Raw genomic sequence first — 15,729 nt, forward strand, 5'->3', positions numbered from 1 at the left:
CCTTTGAGGGTTTTGTGCGTTTTCTCCTCCTCCTCCGTCAGCTCAGTGTTGGCTCCTCCCCCTTCCTGCCGCTCCTCTGTGGAGTTCTCCATGACTGCTGCAATACAAACACACACTATTAGAGAGTAACCATCCTGTAACCCGTCCCACCAAAGTCCATTTAAAGACGTGTGCGTTTAAAGCTGCGATGCATCAGCGAGCGCGTGCAGACCCGAGCGCCGCAGCACAGTAAACAAAGGCTCGGCTGATTGTTACAAACTCCTCTGTCAGTTGGGGACATGAGGATTTTGAGTGGTGTGTGAAGGCTGACTGAGATTAGAATAGCACGGGAGCTCAGCAGCGCTGACACATCCAGCTGGAGTTTCTGGTTTCACTGAAGAAAAGCTTTCACAAACCCTGCGAGTGCTGCACAAGTGCTGCACAAGTGCATGCACAGCAAACCTGAGAAAGATCTTTTAAAAAGAAGCAGTCTGGAGAAAGGATTCAGTTAAATGTACGGTTTTAAGCACTGCTGTGTTCCTGAGTTTCTGATTTACTTTGACACTTACAGGCTTCACAAAGAGAGACGGCAGAGGAAGACGCTCCATCTATGAGCAAACAAAAGCAGCTCTGGCCGAGCGCCCACTGGACCAGAGGGGGCCAAACGTGGCTTTGCAGCCCTCACACCTGTTTCTACCAGCCAGAGCGACATATGAGGGAGAGATGGAGGGACGGAGGAGGAGGAGGAGAGAAGGGGCACTTCTGCTTTTTGCAGAGAGGAGAAGACAAAAGCTAATTACAGTTTCCTGTCTGCCCTCAGAGGAAGAAGCGCTCCAGAGCCGGCCACTTCCTCCTGCAGCTCAGAAAGAGGCTGCGCGTGTGTGTGTGTGTGTGTGTGTGTGTGTGTGTGTGTGTGTGTGTTGGACATTCCTAGTTCAAAAAAGAAGGAAGTGAAAGAAGCAGCGACTCCTAAAAATGATGAAAAAGCCAATGGCTGCAGTCAAACGCCTCCATCAGCCCGACACTAGTTGGCGCGTCGCAGAGTCGCGCCACTTCAGGGTTACCCTCCCGCGGTGGCCATGTTTGTGGCCAGCAGTTGAGTCACGCTGACATCACATCCTCGTCAGCGGCGCTCTTCCTGATTTTGGCACAGCGAGTTGCACCACAGCATTAAACCGTTATTGTAATGTACCTGCAGGGCAGCGCCGTTATTTCCACAAACATTCACAGGCTTTAAACGCAGCAGCTTCTCCACATTTTATCCTGTCCTCGTAAAAAAACAGAGTGGGAACAAATGGAAAACAACTACTCTGGTATCTAACGACGACCTTAACAAGGAGTTTAAAAAACAACCATCTTTATGTGGTCGTTAACACAGATCTGACAACGTGAGCGCGATGACTTTACTGCACAGATTTCACGTCTCTGCAAATGAAAACAGCACATGAAGCAAAACCAAAGAAGAAGAAAAGGAGAAGAAAAGAGAAAGGACGAGTGGAACGCGGCGAGAGAGCGCTGACAGCTGGCAGCGAGCGCGCCGTGTTTCCACTGACCTCTGAGTGTATCACCGCTCCTGCATGACACGCTCTTACATGGCCACGGCAGGTGCACGCGCGCACACACACACGCAATCGGACGCTGTGATTGGCTGCCAGAGTGCTCGGCCAGCACTTTTTACAGCCCGCAGAAACGAACGGCAACAGATGGCTGTGAGAGGAGAGGCCAGAGGAAGCTGGGAAAAAAGGATGGAGAAAGATAACCCTCCCAAAATCAACCGTCCTAACCCGGCTGCTCAGAACGCTGCAAACCGAGAGACGGCGCCAACACGTGCAAGTGTCAATGCAACACGTGTCGCAAAGAAAAATAGTAAATAAAAAGGAGTCTGCGCCAAAGTTTTACAAACATCTACGACGATGTTTAAACCAGTTTAAAAGGAACGGTCCCTGAACGCAGCACGAAGTCTGAGCACTGTGTGTGTGTGTGTGTGTGTGTGTGTGTGTGTGTGTGTGTGTGTGTGTGTGTGAGAGAGATGGCTGATGTTACTACATCTGTTCCCAGCCATCATTCTCACACACTAACACTCCCTCCTGACTCACTCTGTCACACACACACACACACACACACACACACACAGCTCTGACATCCTGACATTCTTCCACATCCATGCAAAAGCAGAAAAAGGTCACCGTGCTGGAGCCACTGAGCATGAATGTATCTGTACGTGTGTGTGGGTGTGTACTCGTACATCTGTCATTGTAAGGACCATCACCCTCTTTTGACCTTAGGAGGACGCTGTGGCAGTGGCACACTTTCAACTCTTTTAACTTCAAAGGTGCAGTCACATGACACCTACGCAGTGCACCCCTGATAGGGTACAGCCCTTTCAGTTCATTTCTGTGCTTTTCAAATTTGTTGTGAAAGCAAGAATGTCATAAAGTTTTTACCAATGGAGTAATATTAATTTCTGTCCCTATTTTAGGTATTTAACCAGCAGAATTAGTTAAGTCTAACGTCAGTGATTTCACGTCATGAACCTCCTGCTGTGCACCAACTGTGTGAAGATGTAACCCAGTGACAGACGGTAATTAAAGAGAGAGGGTGGACACAGCACAGGATGGATGTGTGGGGTAGAGAGGTAAAGGATGTAAACGAGGATTAAGAGCATCCTCTCTGTCCTTGTTTCTTTATTCACTTTGAAAACTAGGAAGCAGAAACATGCAAGTTTTATAATTTTACTACAGATAAGTCTGCATGAACTTTATGTTTTAACCTTCTGATATAATCCAGTTTTTACCTTGTGTTAACAGCTAATGTTGGCTAGCATGCCTTAGAGCAGGGGTGTGCGATCTCAGTCCACGAGGGCCGGTGTCCTGCAGGTTTTAGATGTGTCCTCGAACCAACACAGCTGATTTAAATGGCTAAATTAGCCCCTCAACATGTCCTGAAGTTCTCCAGAGGCCTCGTAACGAACTCATCATGTGATTCAGGTGTGTTGACCCAGGTGAGATCTAAAACCTGCAGGACACCGGCCCTCGAGGACTGGGATTGCCCACCCCTGCCTTAGAGGCTCTGGCACTAAAGTTATCATCTAGCATGATAAGAGGCTACTTCACCAGCTTCTTTCTTTTATGATAAATACCTGTCACAAGTTTATGAAGTCTAAGTCATAGATAATCTCCCTCTCTCACACTAGCTATGTTTCATGGGATTAGCCTAGCAGCTGCAATTATTAATCTCAGACAGTAATCCCCACCAACATATGAATTCATTTACTTGTACTTTTTGTAGTTTGTATATGCCTAACAGTACTAGTGAGTTAGCTGCTGGTGTGAGCAGCCTCGTCTGTGTTCATTTTCCTGAATTCACTAGGTAAATCAAAACGGCCCAACTGTAAACTGCTGTTAGCAAACATTAGAAACCTTATCTAGCATCAATTAATGGACACAAAGGCAAGAGGAAAGCAGACTGTGCCATGGTCAGCTCTCTCCTCTTCCTCCTTTTTCTAACCTTTTCCATTTGTATTTATACCACTGTGTTTTTGTATCTGTGAGTCGGTGTCAGCTAACAGTCTGTGTTTAGCAGGAGAGATGTGAGCAGAGGGATGGAGGGATGCATGGGCAGATAGAGAAGTGAGAGAGGGGGAGGACAGGAACCAGTCACCATATGTTGGCTATTTATTACACCTCCCTAAACTGTCACTCTCCCTCCATCTATTCATCCATCACCCTCTTGGCCTCATTCAGAACAGCACTGCAACACTGTTTATCTAAACGGAAGCGACTTCGCTTATTTCTAGCAACACATTCTTATTCTGGAACTGCAGTGTTGTATATTTGCACGATTAACAGTTAAAAATAAATATCTTGTGCTGCGCCTTTTATAGCAAGCAAGATCCACAAAGGCTGAAAATGTTCGCTTGAATTAGCCCCAAGTGGACATTAGAGGAACTGCAGCCATTGGTGCATCTGCGTTTGCTTCATTTTCAGCGCACATTAGCACCGGATGCTCGGCAGCGTTAGCGCTGATTATCTAAGAATACCAACGCTGTGATGAAATACGGCGCTGGCTGCAGCGTGGAGCGGTCAGGGCTGCCTCTGTAATGCTGTAAATGTCCTTTTTTCTAAACTCACAACCTTATGATCTAATGCATAATCTACTGGGCAGGTTCCCGACAGGAAATCCTGGGATGATTTCCAACCTTGTGACAGTGATGGAGAGAAGTGCTATTCATGGGAATTCACCAAACTCGTAGGAGAAACTGAAAGAAAGTCAGAGCCTCTTTATCTCTTTCTGTTTCTGCGCTGGTTGACCACAACAGGAAGTTCACACTCACGGGAGTCACAAGAGAGCGTTTTGCTGCTTCCCCATGTGCGCTCGCAAAGAGAGAGATTGATGGGCATTCTCGCTCGCTCTTGATGACCCCCCTCCCCTCCCGAGCCTCCATCTAACACTCAGCTGCCATCACCCATCCTCCACCGCTCCGCCGATCCCGACGTTCCTGTTTCCTCGCTGCAGAACTCTGCCCAAACTTGTTAACGCACACTTGTGAAACTAAAAGCTGAATATCCCAAGGCAGAGATGACTTTCTCTGAGCTGCATGGACAAAAGCATGTCGTGCGTTGCCTTCTTTCTAAAAACATGACCGACTTTCAGTGCAGATGTAGACAGATGTTTATTTGATCTGAGCACAGCCACGCTTCATCAGATCTACACAACTTCAGCCCAAAAAACACTGATTTCAAAATATTGCTCAAGTGTTCACAGAATTTCCAGAAAATTGGCAAAAAAGTTCTAAATTGGACATCAGCGAGCGCCTCCATGCTGCTTACTGCTAATATCAACATTTAAAAGCATCAAAATAAACAGGCGCCAGTTTTTAATGTCAAGGCAGCAACTTTCCCACCTCAACGAAGCACAAAAGCCGTGTTTGTTGAAGAGTTGACTTGAACCCAAAAGCACAGAGGTCTTATTCTTTACACCCAGGCACCACATGCAGCCCCACTTTATGTGAGCGGCCCCTTTTGTAATCGCCACACAGCGAACGGTTGTATCACGGGAGGATTTCAAAGGAGTCATGGAAGCAGGGGCGCATATAAGAGTTTTTAGATGGGGTGGCACACGCCCCGATTTCTAAGGGGGGGGGGGGACCCAGAGCTGAGTTTGAAAGCAAAGCAGAGTGACGTCTGGTGAAAATGATTTTAAACCTGCGCTGTAACAAAGTAGCTGCCACACTGAAACTTGACTGAACACTAATATTTACGTCTTTAAATCCGATTATCTTTTATCATTCTGATGAGTTTGTAGCTGTAACAAACACAGCAGCTTCCAGTGCACGTCACTACATTACAGTTTTATAGTTGGACCTGCAGTGATGTCTCGAGAAGAAAAAGGTGACGTGGACCCCCTGACCCCCCCGTATATACGCCCATGCTTGCACTGACATGGCAGCGCAAATCTGGGGTGGCACCAGAGGTGGCCAATCAGATATCAGTAGAGGGGGTGCCATCCCAGGACACCATGTTTATATTTAAAAACATGTCAAACATCCCTAAACACTGACAGCATGTCCACAGCCTTTCAGAGACGTTCTCCATCAGTCTCCACCTCCTCCTCCGTCGGCCTTTTACAAACTGTTTCTAACTCCTCTTCCTCTGCTCATCTCCCCTCTCTGCCTGCTCGCTGCCCTCCAGCTCGGTTACACATTGACTGCTTCCTCTGTGTGTGTGTGTGTGTGTGTGTGTGTGTGTGTGTGTGTGTGTGTGTGTGCGTGTGTGTGTGTGTGGAGTTTAGACCCGGCGTGATAAAGTGTTGAGATAGCATCGACGGTGTGTCGGCTCCACTGTACAGCATACCGCGGCCGGCAGGCAGAGCGGGGGAGGGGAGCGTCTCAGCCAACCACCGAGCACGCTCACAGTGGAAAATGTCTGCAGCTCTCAGCCAATCAGGAAGCAGATTCCTCAACACATCCATCCTCCAGTGTGTGTGTGTGTGCGCTGCCCCATCTTTCCCCTCCTACCAAACACTTCACCCTCTGATGTTTCACTATAAAGATCTTTAACAAATTTAAAAAAAAATTTTTTTTATTTGTTTCTAATGTGATATTTAGTGTTTTACTTTGTGTCATTATTATCGTCACGCTTCAAAACCTTTGAAAGCTGTCAAAGATTTAATTTTAAAAAAGAATAACTGTAATATTATGGTAATTAAACTTTAAATGTTAGTTAAAAAAGATTATTTTCTTAAGTACTAATAATACTTTCATAGTTATTGGAAAATAAATGTTTGTGTATTAATACAACATCATTAATTAAATAAAAACACATTTTAGTAAGAATTTATTATCAGAACATAGAAACTGTTTCCATGTTCTGTTTTTATTCCCTTTTAGACTTGAAGTAAATTAATGTCCTTCATACATGTTTTAAAAGAACAAAACAACATAGATGTAACTGACATGCTTAATTATATATATTTATTTAATATAATAGTTTTTAAAGTACTCGAATCGCTTTCATTTCCATGTTTTTATTCTTTTCTGACTGATGCTTCAATTAAAACTTTCTCTGTGCCACTTCACAACAACAACAACAACCAGGTGATGACCCCGTACGAGCAGCACTGTGTGACAGTGGGGAGGAAAAAACCTCCAGCAGAACCAGGCTCAGGGAGGGCGGGGCTATCTGCCCAAACACCAATCACACTGACAGTATCTTATTATGTAATTTCAACTCAGTTTGTTTCCTTTGATGTTTATTTATTGAGTTTTATTTGTGGTTCTAATGTTTGTTTGTAAAGCCTGGTTATCATCACTGTCACAGACATTAAAGGAGCTTCAGGAGCTCGTAGGTTCATAATAAAGTGGTGAAACCAGGCTGGACACAGAGAGAAGACTGAAGAGGCGTTTATGAAAACGTCCAACCTTCCGTCTCCTCGGAAAGCCGGAAAACTCGCTGAAACATTTCCAGGAGCAAACACATCTGGAATCAGGTCTGAGTGCGAAAACGCAAAGCGCTGACAGGGACAGAGACGGCCAAACGCCATGCAAGCTGAAGCAGAAGCCACTGAAACAAAGATGGCGGACTGTGCCACGAGAAACAGGAAGAAACGTTCATTCCCAGAGCTACCAAAGAGGCGGAGCCTGGAAGCGTTTACAGGTGAGCGTTTAACTTCAGGTGGATGAAAGATGGCGAAACAATGAGGAGGAGCAGGAGGAAGGAGGTGAAGGTGGCGGTGGGATGAAGATGAGAAAGGAGGGAGGAGCATATTTACCCGTCTTTTTCGTAAAGCAACGCTCGCTCGAATCTGTCTCGGGGCGGGAGGGGGCGGGGTTTGTTGTGTGTGTGTCTGCAACCACTGCTCACACTGCAGGGAGGAGAGCACAGAGAGACCATCAGTAACACAAACACACGTTTACACACAAATACAGAAACAACAACAGGCAGACAAACTTGTAAAAAACCAACACCAAGTTTGGATGCACCAGCGTGAACGTGTGGACTCGATGTGTTTCCACAATAACACAAATATTCCCCTTTTCACCAGTGCAGCTAAACTGCATTCACTTCTATTATCATTGGATCGTTTTCTGTTTAAAGCTGTAAAACTACGTCTGCAGCAGCTCACAAGCTGCAGTTTGTAGAAACACTGGTTTTATTTGAAGTGTCCACCCTGAGGAAGGCCTTTATCCACACCCACAGTGGGCTGTGTCATTACTGTAATTAGTGTTTTCATTTATCAGGTTTTCACTGTTTAACGTTTTACCGTAAATACTGGAATACAGCAGAGTGCTCACTTAGCATGCTCACATTTTATTAGGCTTTTGTACTGAGCGTACACGGCTCCTGTTGCCGTGACGATAATCACAGATTTCACTACAATAGAAACAGAACTACATCTATTCCCTCGATCATACTGCTGCGGTTTACATCGTGGAATATACATTCTGGCCGAGCTCGAGAGCGCCCCCTGTGGAAGAAGAAACAGCCCCCTGATTTCACCCAAACAATTTAAACAGTGAAAATGTATCCGCCCACAGCGAGCGTTTCCACGGACACGCGCCATGTTTTACTGTTTCGAGACTGTAAACGCTCGCGTCCACATAAACAAAGTAAACGATGCAGAAACAACACACAGAGCTGCAGGGACGCAGAGGTGAGCGGGCTCAGAGTCTGAGTCACACTCGTCATTGCACCGCCTCTGACACACACACACGCACGCACACGCACGCACATGCACGCACGCACACACATGCACGCACACGCACACACACACACACCTTCAGGTCCAGCATTACAAATAAAAAGCGAGTACAGAGGTCAGTGTGCTGCATTATGTGCTGATACAATCACGGCTGCCAGATAACACAAAACACAAACTGAACTGTGGAGGCGCCATCAAGGCCCAGAGTGGCCCGGTGCATTATGGGTAACAGAAAGATACCTGCTATCTGCTGATATCTGCCCGCAGCAGTGACGTTTGTCAGGACATTTTATTTTTTATTTACAGCTTCAGAAATAAAAAAGTGCAGAAGAAGAAACCCAAAGGAAACAGAGGCTTAACTGAGCCGCCCAAAGACGCTAATCTGTCAGACAGGGCGAAGCGAGGCTACGGTAAGGGAGGGCGAGACAAAAAAAAGACAAAAGATATGCTGGAAAGGAGGAAAGATGGAGGGATAAGAGGGATGCAACAGGCTGCACAGCTCAGGGACGTATTTATGGATGGAGGGATGATGGAAGGGGGCAGGAGACAGAGAGAGAGAGATTAAGAGCTTAACAGGGTTGGTAAGACCAATTAGGAGGCAGCTGAGACTGGAGGTGAGGAGGATGAGGGAGGATAGAAAACGTCTGCACCCGCATCACCGACAGAGAGAAGTCTGCGTTTACAGGAAGACGAGGAAGGCGAGGATGCAGAGAGCTAAATACATGTAGAACTAAATATCAGTACAAGATGTCCAAAAATATTTGTTAATGTTAAAGCATCAGTGCTGTGAGCCAAGAATCACCTTGAAACCACGAAAAAATGAACAACAGAGATATTCTGAGTGTGGATTTATTCAGTTTTAGAAAAATAAGTCTGTAACAGATGACTTCCTGAGCCAGCAACGAGCCAAGAATGGTTTTGAAACCAAGGAAAGGTGAAAAATGTGATTATTCACAGGCTGTCCTGTGTGAAGGCTTTGAAAAATAAAGCCGAATTCACCTTTAGCACATCCTGCATCCTGCAAAAGTCATCTCACGTTAATCGGAGAGAGCTGCACGTGTAGGAAGTCCGACCCCGGGCCCATTTTTGTGTGCATGTCTATTTTTTCTTCCACAACACAGAAGCAACAGACAGAAAGGATTAAAGAAAACGAGCATTTCTCTAGCTGCTCACTTTAAAATCAAGCCATCGTGAGCTTCACAAACAGGTTTTCTATCTGCTGCTGAGGGCCTGTCGTCAGTGTTAATGGGCTGAGTATTGTTGCAGATAAAGGAGGTGTAAGCTGATACAGGGAGGTGCCACGGCTCCCACCTAAACTAGGATTTATCACCGTGTTCCCCCACCACCACACAAAGCCCCCGCTAAGCCAGCAGCTAATGAGCTAGCCCCACTAACTCACTTTAGCTTTGTTCTGCTGCAGACACAGCCTGCTGCATTGTTTCTAGCTTTGCAGCACTAAACGGCTCCGCGCGGCTTAAAACTGGAAACCAGAGCTGCCAGCACTGTTAATACCAGCAGGGTCAAAACTTTAGGTTAATAAATATAAAGCACATAACGACTATGAAACGATACACAGGCCCTGATGTGAGCGAGATGCTAGCATCAAGGCAGAAGCTAATCTTCTAAGACAACTCTTTCATACTTTGAAACTTGCCTTTGTATCCTTTTAAAACAAAACACAAGCTCCTAATGATTCATTAACACCCACATTAACTGTACATGCTAGCATCATGCTACATGCTAACAGCAGACAGTTTTCATCATTGAACTATAAAACTGTAATGTAGTGACGTGCACTGGAAGCTAAGTTAACCCCTGGAGGGTCTTGGGTCGATTTGTGGCTATTTTCAAATTTTGATTACCTGCCATTTGCACAGTGTTGAATGGAATATAGCGAAAGTCTGCAAAAAAAAGTTTGGTCACATTTACTGTTAAAATTTCAGTATGACTTCCGGAAATTAGCTTCAGTGGCTAAGCTATCGATAAACTTACGCTATCGGACCTAGTGGTCGATTTGTGCCCCATTGAAACCCATTATAAACGCTATTTTTCACGGCAAAAAAATTACGGTCAAATCGATCGTGATCGGTAATGCTTCCGCTTCCGCTTGCAGTACTGGCCTTAGAGTTGTAATTTTTTTATTTGTCCACCGGGTGGCGCCCTTGCTCCACATTTGACCCGGGGCTGGAAAACAGCGGGCTGCTTAAAGAGACCTGCGGGGAATGAAGCGTCATTTCCGGCGTGCTGCAGCGGCTTCGCCCGCTGATCGGGCGGGACAATTTTCGGCCCCAGGACCGTTTGAGGTTGGATTTTTTTTTTTAATCAACAGGAAATGACGTATTTGTTGTGACGTGGTACCGGATGTGTGTGTTGGAAAAAGGGGTCATCGTCGCGAGTCAACCCGGGAGCATGCACCGATTCCGGCCTAGAGGAGGAGCATTTGCCGCCTGGAGACCATTTTCTGGTCCGGAAAAAAAAAAAAAAAGGCGATCGAAATGAAGGTTGGTGCCAATCTTTAGTCCATCTAAAGGCCTAATTATAATAACAATCAAATATTACTTCAAATGTTTGTTTTTTTTAAATATTTCGTTTTGTTTCGGGGGGCTAAAAAAAACGGTGCGCACATGTAATTAAACTGCGATTAAAAGGGTTAAAACCCCCGAAATATAATTAAAACTTTACATGGATAGTTCAGGGAGAAGTAGTTTTAAAAGATTGGCTAATTTAAAGTGGAATAAAATATTAATATATAAATTTTTTATAGCACTTTTTGGGCGTGGTCGATTTGTGGCTCTAGGTCCGATAGCGTATGCATTTTTCTAAGATCCTCCAGGGGTTAAAGAGATCTTAGATTATACATGATTTAACTTTAACCCATGCTAGCCAAAGTTTCTGTTTTTATCTTGTTAGCATCATAAGTAAGATTAATAAACTAAAGGTTAATGTGGTTTTATAGACAAACTCAAAGTGACATCTTTGTTTTAATGATTACTAATAATAACAATAATTTAAAAAATATCTTTGAAATAAAATACATGATATAAATAAACTACATGCTACTGTGCTAACATGTTAAAGTGCAACAGATGATGCAGTTATGTTAAACAAAGGTGATGTAACGAATTAACAACATTAATGATAGTATTTTTATAAAGCCAAACAGGCACAGGACTACAGAGTAGCATTAGCATCTCGTACTCAGTGTCAGAGATACTTCACATGAACCTCATGCTAGCATGTTTAAATTTGCTTTTTACCTTTACGTAAAAATTAGTCATTAGCGTAAAATGAAGTGACACGTAGCTTTTACATCACGCTAAAAGAGGAAATATGATCTTTTCGCAATATATAAATACCCCTTGGTAGTACCTAAAAAACGTACCCCTTATGAGGTCCTAGAGCCAAAAATCGACCACGCCATAAAAAGTGCTATAAAAAGATTATACATTAATATTTTATTCCACTTTAAATTAGCCAGTCTTTTAGACCTACTTCTCCTTGAAATATTCATGTCAAGTTTTAATTATATTTCGCGGATTTTAACCCTTTATATCCCGGTTTTGTCACATGAGCGCACGGCCGTTTTTGGCGAAAAAAATGAAAAAATTAAATATTTTCCATAAAATACATTTGAAAGTTATATTTTATTGTACTTTTAATTAGGCCTTTGGGTGGACCAAAGATTGATACCAACAGTCATTTCGATCGCCTTTTATTTTTTTTGCAGGAGCGCATTTCATAAAATGCACACACTATCGGTCCCAATCGACCACGCCCAAAAAAGTGCTATAAAAAATTTATAAAATAATATTTTATTCCACTTTAAATTAGCCAATCTTTTAGACCTACTTCTCCTTGAAATATTCATGTCAAGTTTTAATTACATTTCGCGGATTTTAACCCTTCATATCCCGGTTTCGTCACATGAGCGCACTGCTTTTTTTGCCCCAAAAAACATAAAACTTGAATATTTTCCAAAAAAAACATTTGAGGTAATATTCAATTGTTATTATAATTAGGCCTTTAGATGGACTAAAGATTGGCACCAACAGTCATTTCGATCGCCTTTTTTTTTTTTTTTTCAGGACCAGAAAATGGTCTCCAGGCGGCAAATGCTTCTCCTCTAGGCCGAAATAAGTGCATTCTTGCCGGGGTAAGTCGCGACGATTACCGGGGCACGATCACCGGGGACTCATTTTTGCAGCACACACATCCGATACCACGTGACAACAAATACGTCATTTCCTGTTGACTAAAAAAAAAAAAAAAGCACCCTCATACGTTCCTAGGGGCCGAAAATGGTCCCGCCCGATCAGCGGGCGAAGCCGCTGCTGCACGCCGGAAATGAGGCTTCATTTCCCGCAGGTCTGTCCAAGAAGCCCGCTGTTTTCCAGCAGGGGTCAAATGTGAAGCAAGGGCGCCACCCGGTGGCCAAATAAAAAAATTACAATTCTAAGGTCCTGACTACAGAACAAAAACGAAACTTAAGCCATCGCCACTACGTTAATGGTAATAATTGTGCAGTGAAAAATAGCGTTTATAATGGGTTTCAATGGGGCGATTTATGGCTTTTGGTACTCATGTGGATGTCGGTTTTTAGCTTAGCCACCTTAAGCTAATCGAATAAACGGAGACGGCAATTCTAAAGAAAAAAAAAAGAAAAAAAAAAAAAGGGTTGGGAGGTTTGGCTATATTCTATTCAACACAGTGAAAATGGCCTAATATTAAAAAACGCTGTGGATGATAAATGGCCGTAGGTACTACCAAGGGATACAGTGCACCACAGTAGCATTTTTTATGTTAGCATTAACAGCTAGCATGTAAACTTCGGAGATTGCCATGTTGATGACGCTGATTCTTTTAATAAAGTCTAAATATAAATTGTGAAATTAGCTTCATTTTCAGGTTAGCATTAAGCCTTTGCACTGCTTGGATTTTGATTCGTCAACAGTCATCCATCCATCTTCCAGTTTTATGTTTTAGCAGAACTTAACCAATCCAGGGTCTGCAAACAGCATCATGTGATTTTCCTAAAAGTAGCAAACTGCCTCCAATTACTCAGCAAGTCTGCATTGAAAATAATCAAGTTAAAGCTGATCAATCAGGCCACGGCACCGGCGTGTTCTGGTTAGAGCGCGTCGCAGAGTAACTGGGTTGACTGGGAACAGAATGTGAGCCGTGACAAACGCACAAACACCCGAGGAGGAGCCTGGTGATGATGCTTTTAACTGTGTGCGAGCAGGCCAGCGGCAGAGCGGGGCCCTGTAATACACTCTGATGGTAAAAATAACTCGCCGAGCGGGACGAGGAATGCGTGCGCTGAAGAATGCCGCTCTGCTGACGGGTGACAGGCATGGACAAGTGCAGAGGGAGGCGAGAGAGGAGGGGAAACACCTGAGAGGCAGAAACCTGTACGAGTTCTCGAGAAAAGGAGGATTAGATAAGAGTGAGAGTGCAGTTAGACGAGAGTCACCGTCAGCCTTTGTGCACGTTTTGGAAAATTAAGCAGAATTTGCTGTTGGCACTTCCTGTTTCAACGAGCTAAAAACTGAATAAATGTGAAGCTAACGTAGAAACGTGACTATTGTCAGGCAGCTTCTGCTGAGACACGTCTCTGCTCCTGCGTCCCCGTAAACCTTTCTGACCTCATGTGTCTGTCCTCACATTTATCTCTTGGAGTTTGTTTTGTGTCATCTTTTGTTTTTAGCGGTTTATGTCTCAGTTGTGTCGTTTTCAGCCTTTAACGTATCCGTTCGGCATCCTGTGTCACGTCTTTGCTGTTATCGTTGAACGCCGGAGGTTCGCTCGTGTTTACTCTGCTGGAAACACGTTCGGTCTGCTGCTGTTCGGTCTGCTGCTTTGGGACGATGTCCTCGGGTGTCACTCGGGCCTCTGAACGAAGAAACGGGGCGTTTCGTTGAACTATTTCACAACCTGCGCTCGTGTGGCGGGGATGGAGCGGGTCGAGAGAGAGAGAGAGGATCCACAGGGTGTGGAGGAGAAAACAGGAAGTGAGAAAAGAAGAAGAAGAACCCGAGAAAGAAGCGAGCGCCTGAGACAGAGAATCCAGTCAGACCAGACGAGCCGCTGCTCATCCCGCACGGACGCTGTAAACTTTGCTGCGCCCTGATTGGCTGGTGGCCCGCCACCCTCCGCGTAACCTGACGACGGATAGGCTCCCGCTGCCGCCTCAACCTCCACCCTCCTCTCTCCCTCCCTGCATCCTTATCTCCTCGGATGAGTCAGTGCACGCGGTTACTGGTTAACTCTGAGCTTCAACGCTCTGACTGAGAGCGTGATGGAAGCAGCGCTCCAACCGCAGCGCGCGCCGGCGTCTGCCCGTCGTGACGCTGCAGTATTACTTCCTGTATCCGAGCGAGAGAAGGCATCAGCTGACTGCTGATGAGGAGTATGAGAGAACGCACGGAGCATCTTTCTCAGCCGGCTGCGATTGTGCGCGAGGAGACGGGCTGTAAATGCGCTGCCGCCCGGCCTCCCACACAAATACCAACACAATAAAACACGCCTCGTTTCAAACGCTCGTCTTTGGTGCTCTTCTTCTTTCCCTGTTTCACGGCTGATCGTTGTAGGTTTACGGCCCAGAAGTTTCTTCATTTGCATCTTAGATTTGTGCTTTTTGGTTTGTAGTGTTTTGCATCGTATGGTTTTTGTTTTATTTCCAATCTTGTGTGATTTTGTTGCCCTCTCTTGTATTTTTAAACCCTTCTGCATGTTCATCGTCCCCGTTGTCACTTTAGCATTTTGCTTTCATTGTTTTTGTCACGTTTTTATGGGTTTGATCTCTTTTTCCATGTTTTGTTTCATTTATAATTTTAGAACTTGTTTGGTCCGATTGTAGTCATTTAGACTGATGATTAAACTACAAACACCAGACTGCCACTGATGCTTCATCCTGTCTAACCTGAACACAAAGACTGGACCCTCCCGGACTGTCCTCCATCTTTCTTCTGTAATTACAGACATGGTGTGTGTGTGTGTGGGGGGGTTGCGTGTTGAGCAGCTGTCTCTCACACACACACACACACACACACACACACACACACACACACACACACACACACACACACTTACACTTAAACAGGTGTTGGAGACAGCCAGCGGCCTCTGCTGTGAGAGCTCCATTCATTCACACTAACAGATGCTAACCTGGTCGAGCTACGTGTGTTAGCAGATGCTAACCTGCCAGCTCTGTGCACTTTCAGCCAAACATTTGCGCCGTTAGTGTCTTCAGCGCGACGGCGGCGAGCAGATGTTAGCGTGTCATGCCGACACACAGCTCAGTGTCCAGTTTATTAGGCACAGCGGCGTCTGGTTCAGGTGGAGCTGTGATAGGATGCTTTGTTCAGGTGATTTGAAACATTTAGTTTTTGCATTTTTGTTGTTTTGTATGAAAACTTGTTACTTTTTTTAAATGTAATCATTTTTTTCCACCTAGTTTTGTGTCGTTTTGTTCATTTGTGGTGTCGATTTAAACATTTCTGGTGTTTTTGTTGCTTTGCCTCACTCGTTTGACAAAATTCTCCATCTTTT

General features: G+C 44.8%; 1 protein-coding gene across 2 annotated transcripts in view; it reads right to left on the reverse strand.

The window, feature by feature from the left end:
* Positions 1–15,729, reverse strand: part of rreb1a (ras responsive element binding protein 1a) — a 52,102-nt gene that overhangs the window by 18,743 nt on the left and 17,630 nt on the right. The window contains exons 2-3 of one of the 2 annotated variants that reach the window (XM_085363131.1): positions 7,249–7,341; positions 2–94 (exon numbers count right to left, since the gene is read on the reverse strand). In XM_085363131.1, the coding sequence (XP_085219257.1) occupies positions 2–92 (91 nt within the window). In that variant the 5' untranslated portion in view covers positions 93–94; positions 7,249–7,341. Of the gene's footprint in view, position 1; positions 98–7,248; positions 7,342–15,729 lie in introns of both variants that reach the window. The other variant, XM_085363130.1, reaches the window with a different exon arrangement.

The sequence above is a fragment of the Diplotaxodon limnothrissa genome, linkage group LG9 (genome assembly GCF_057381915.1).
Source record: "Diplotaxodon limnothrissa isolate DT_005_m linkage group LG9, D_limnothrissa_male_GT1.1, whole genome shotgun sequence".
Classification (NCBI taxonomy): Eukaryota; Metazoa; Chordata; class Actinopteri; order Cichliformes; family Cichlidae; genus Diplotaxodon; species Diplotaxodon limnothrissa.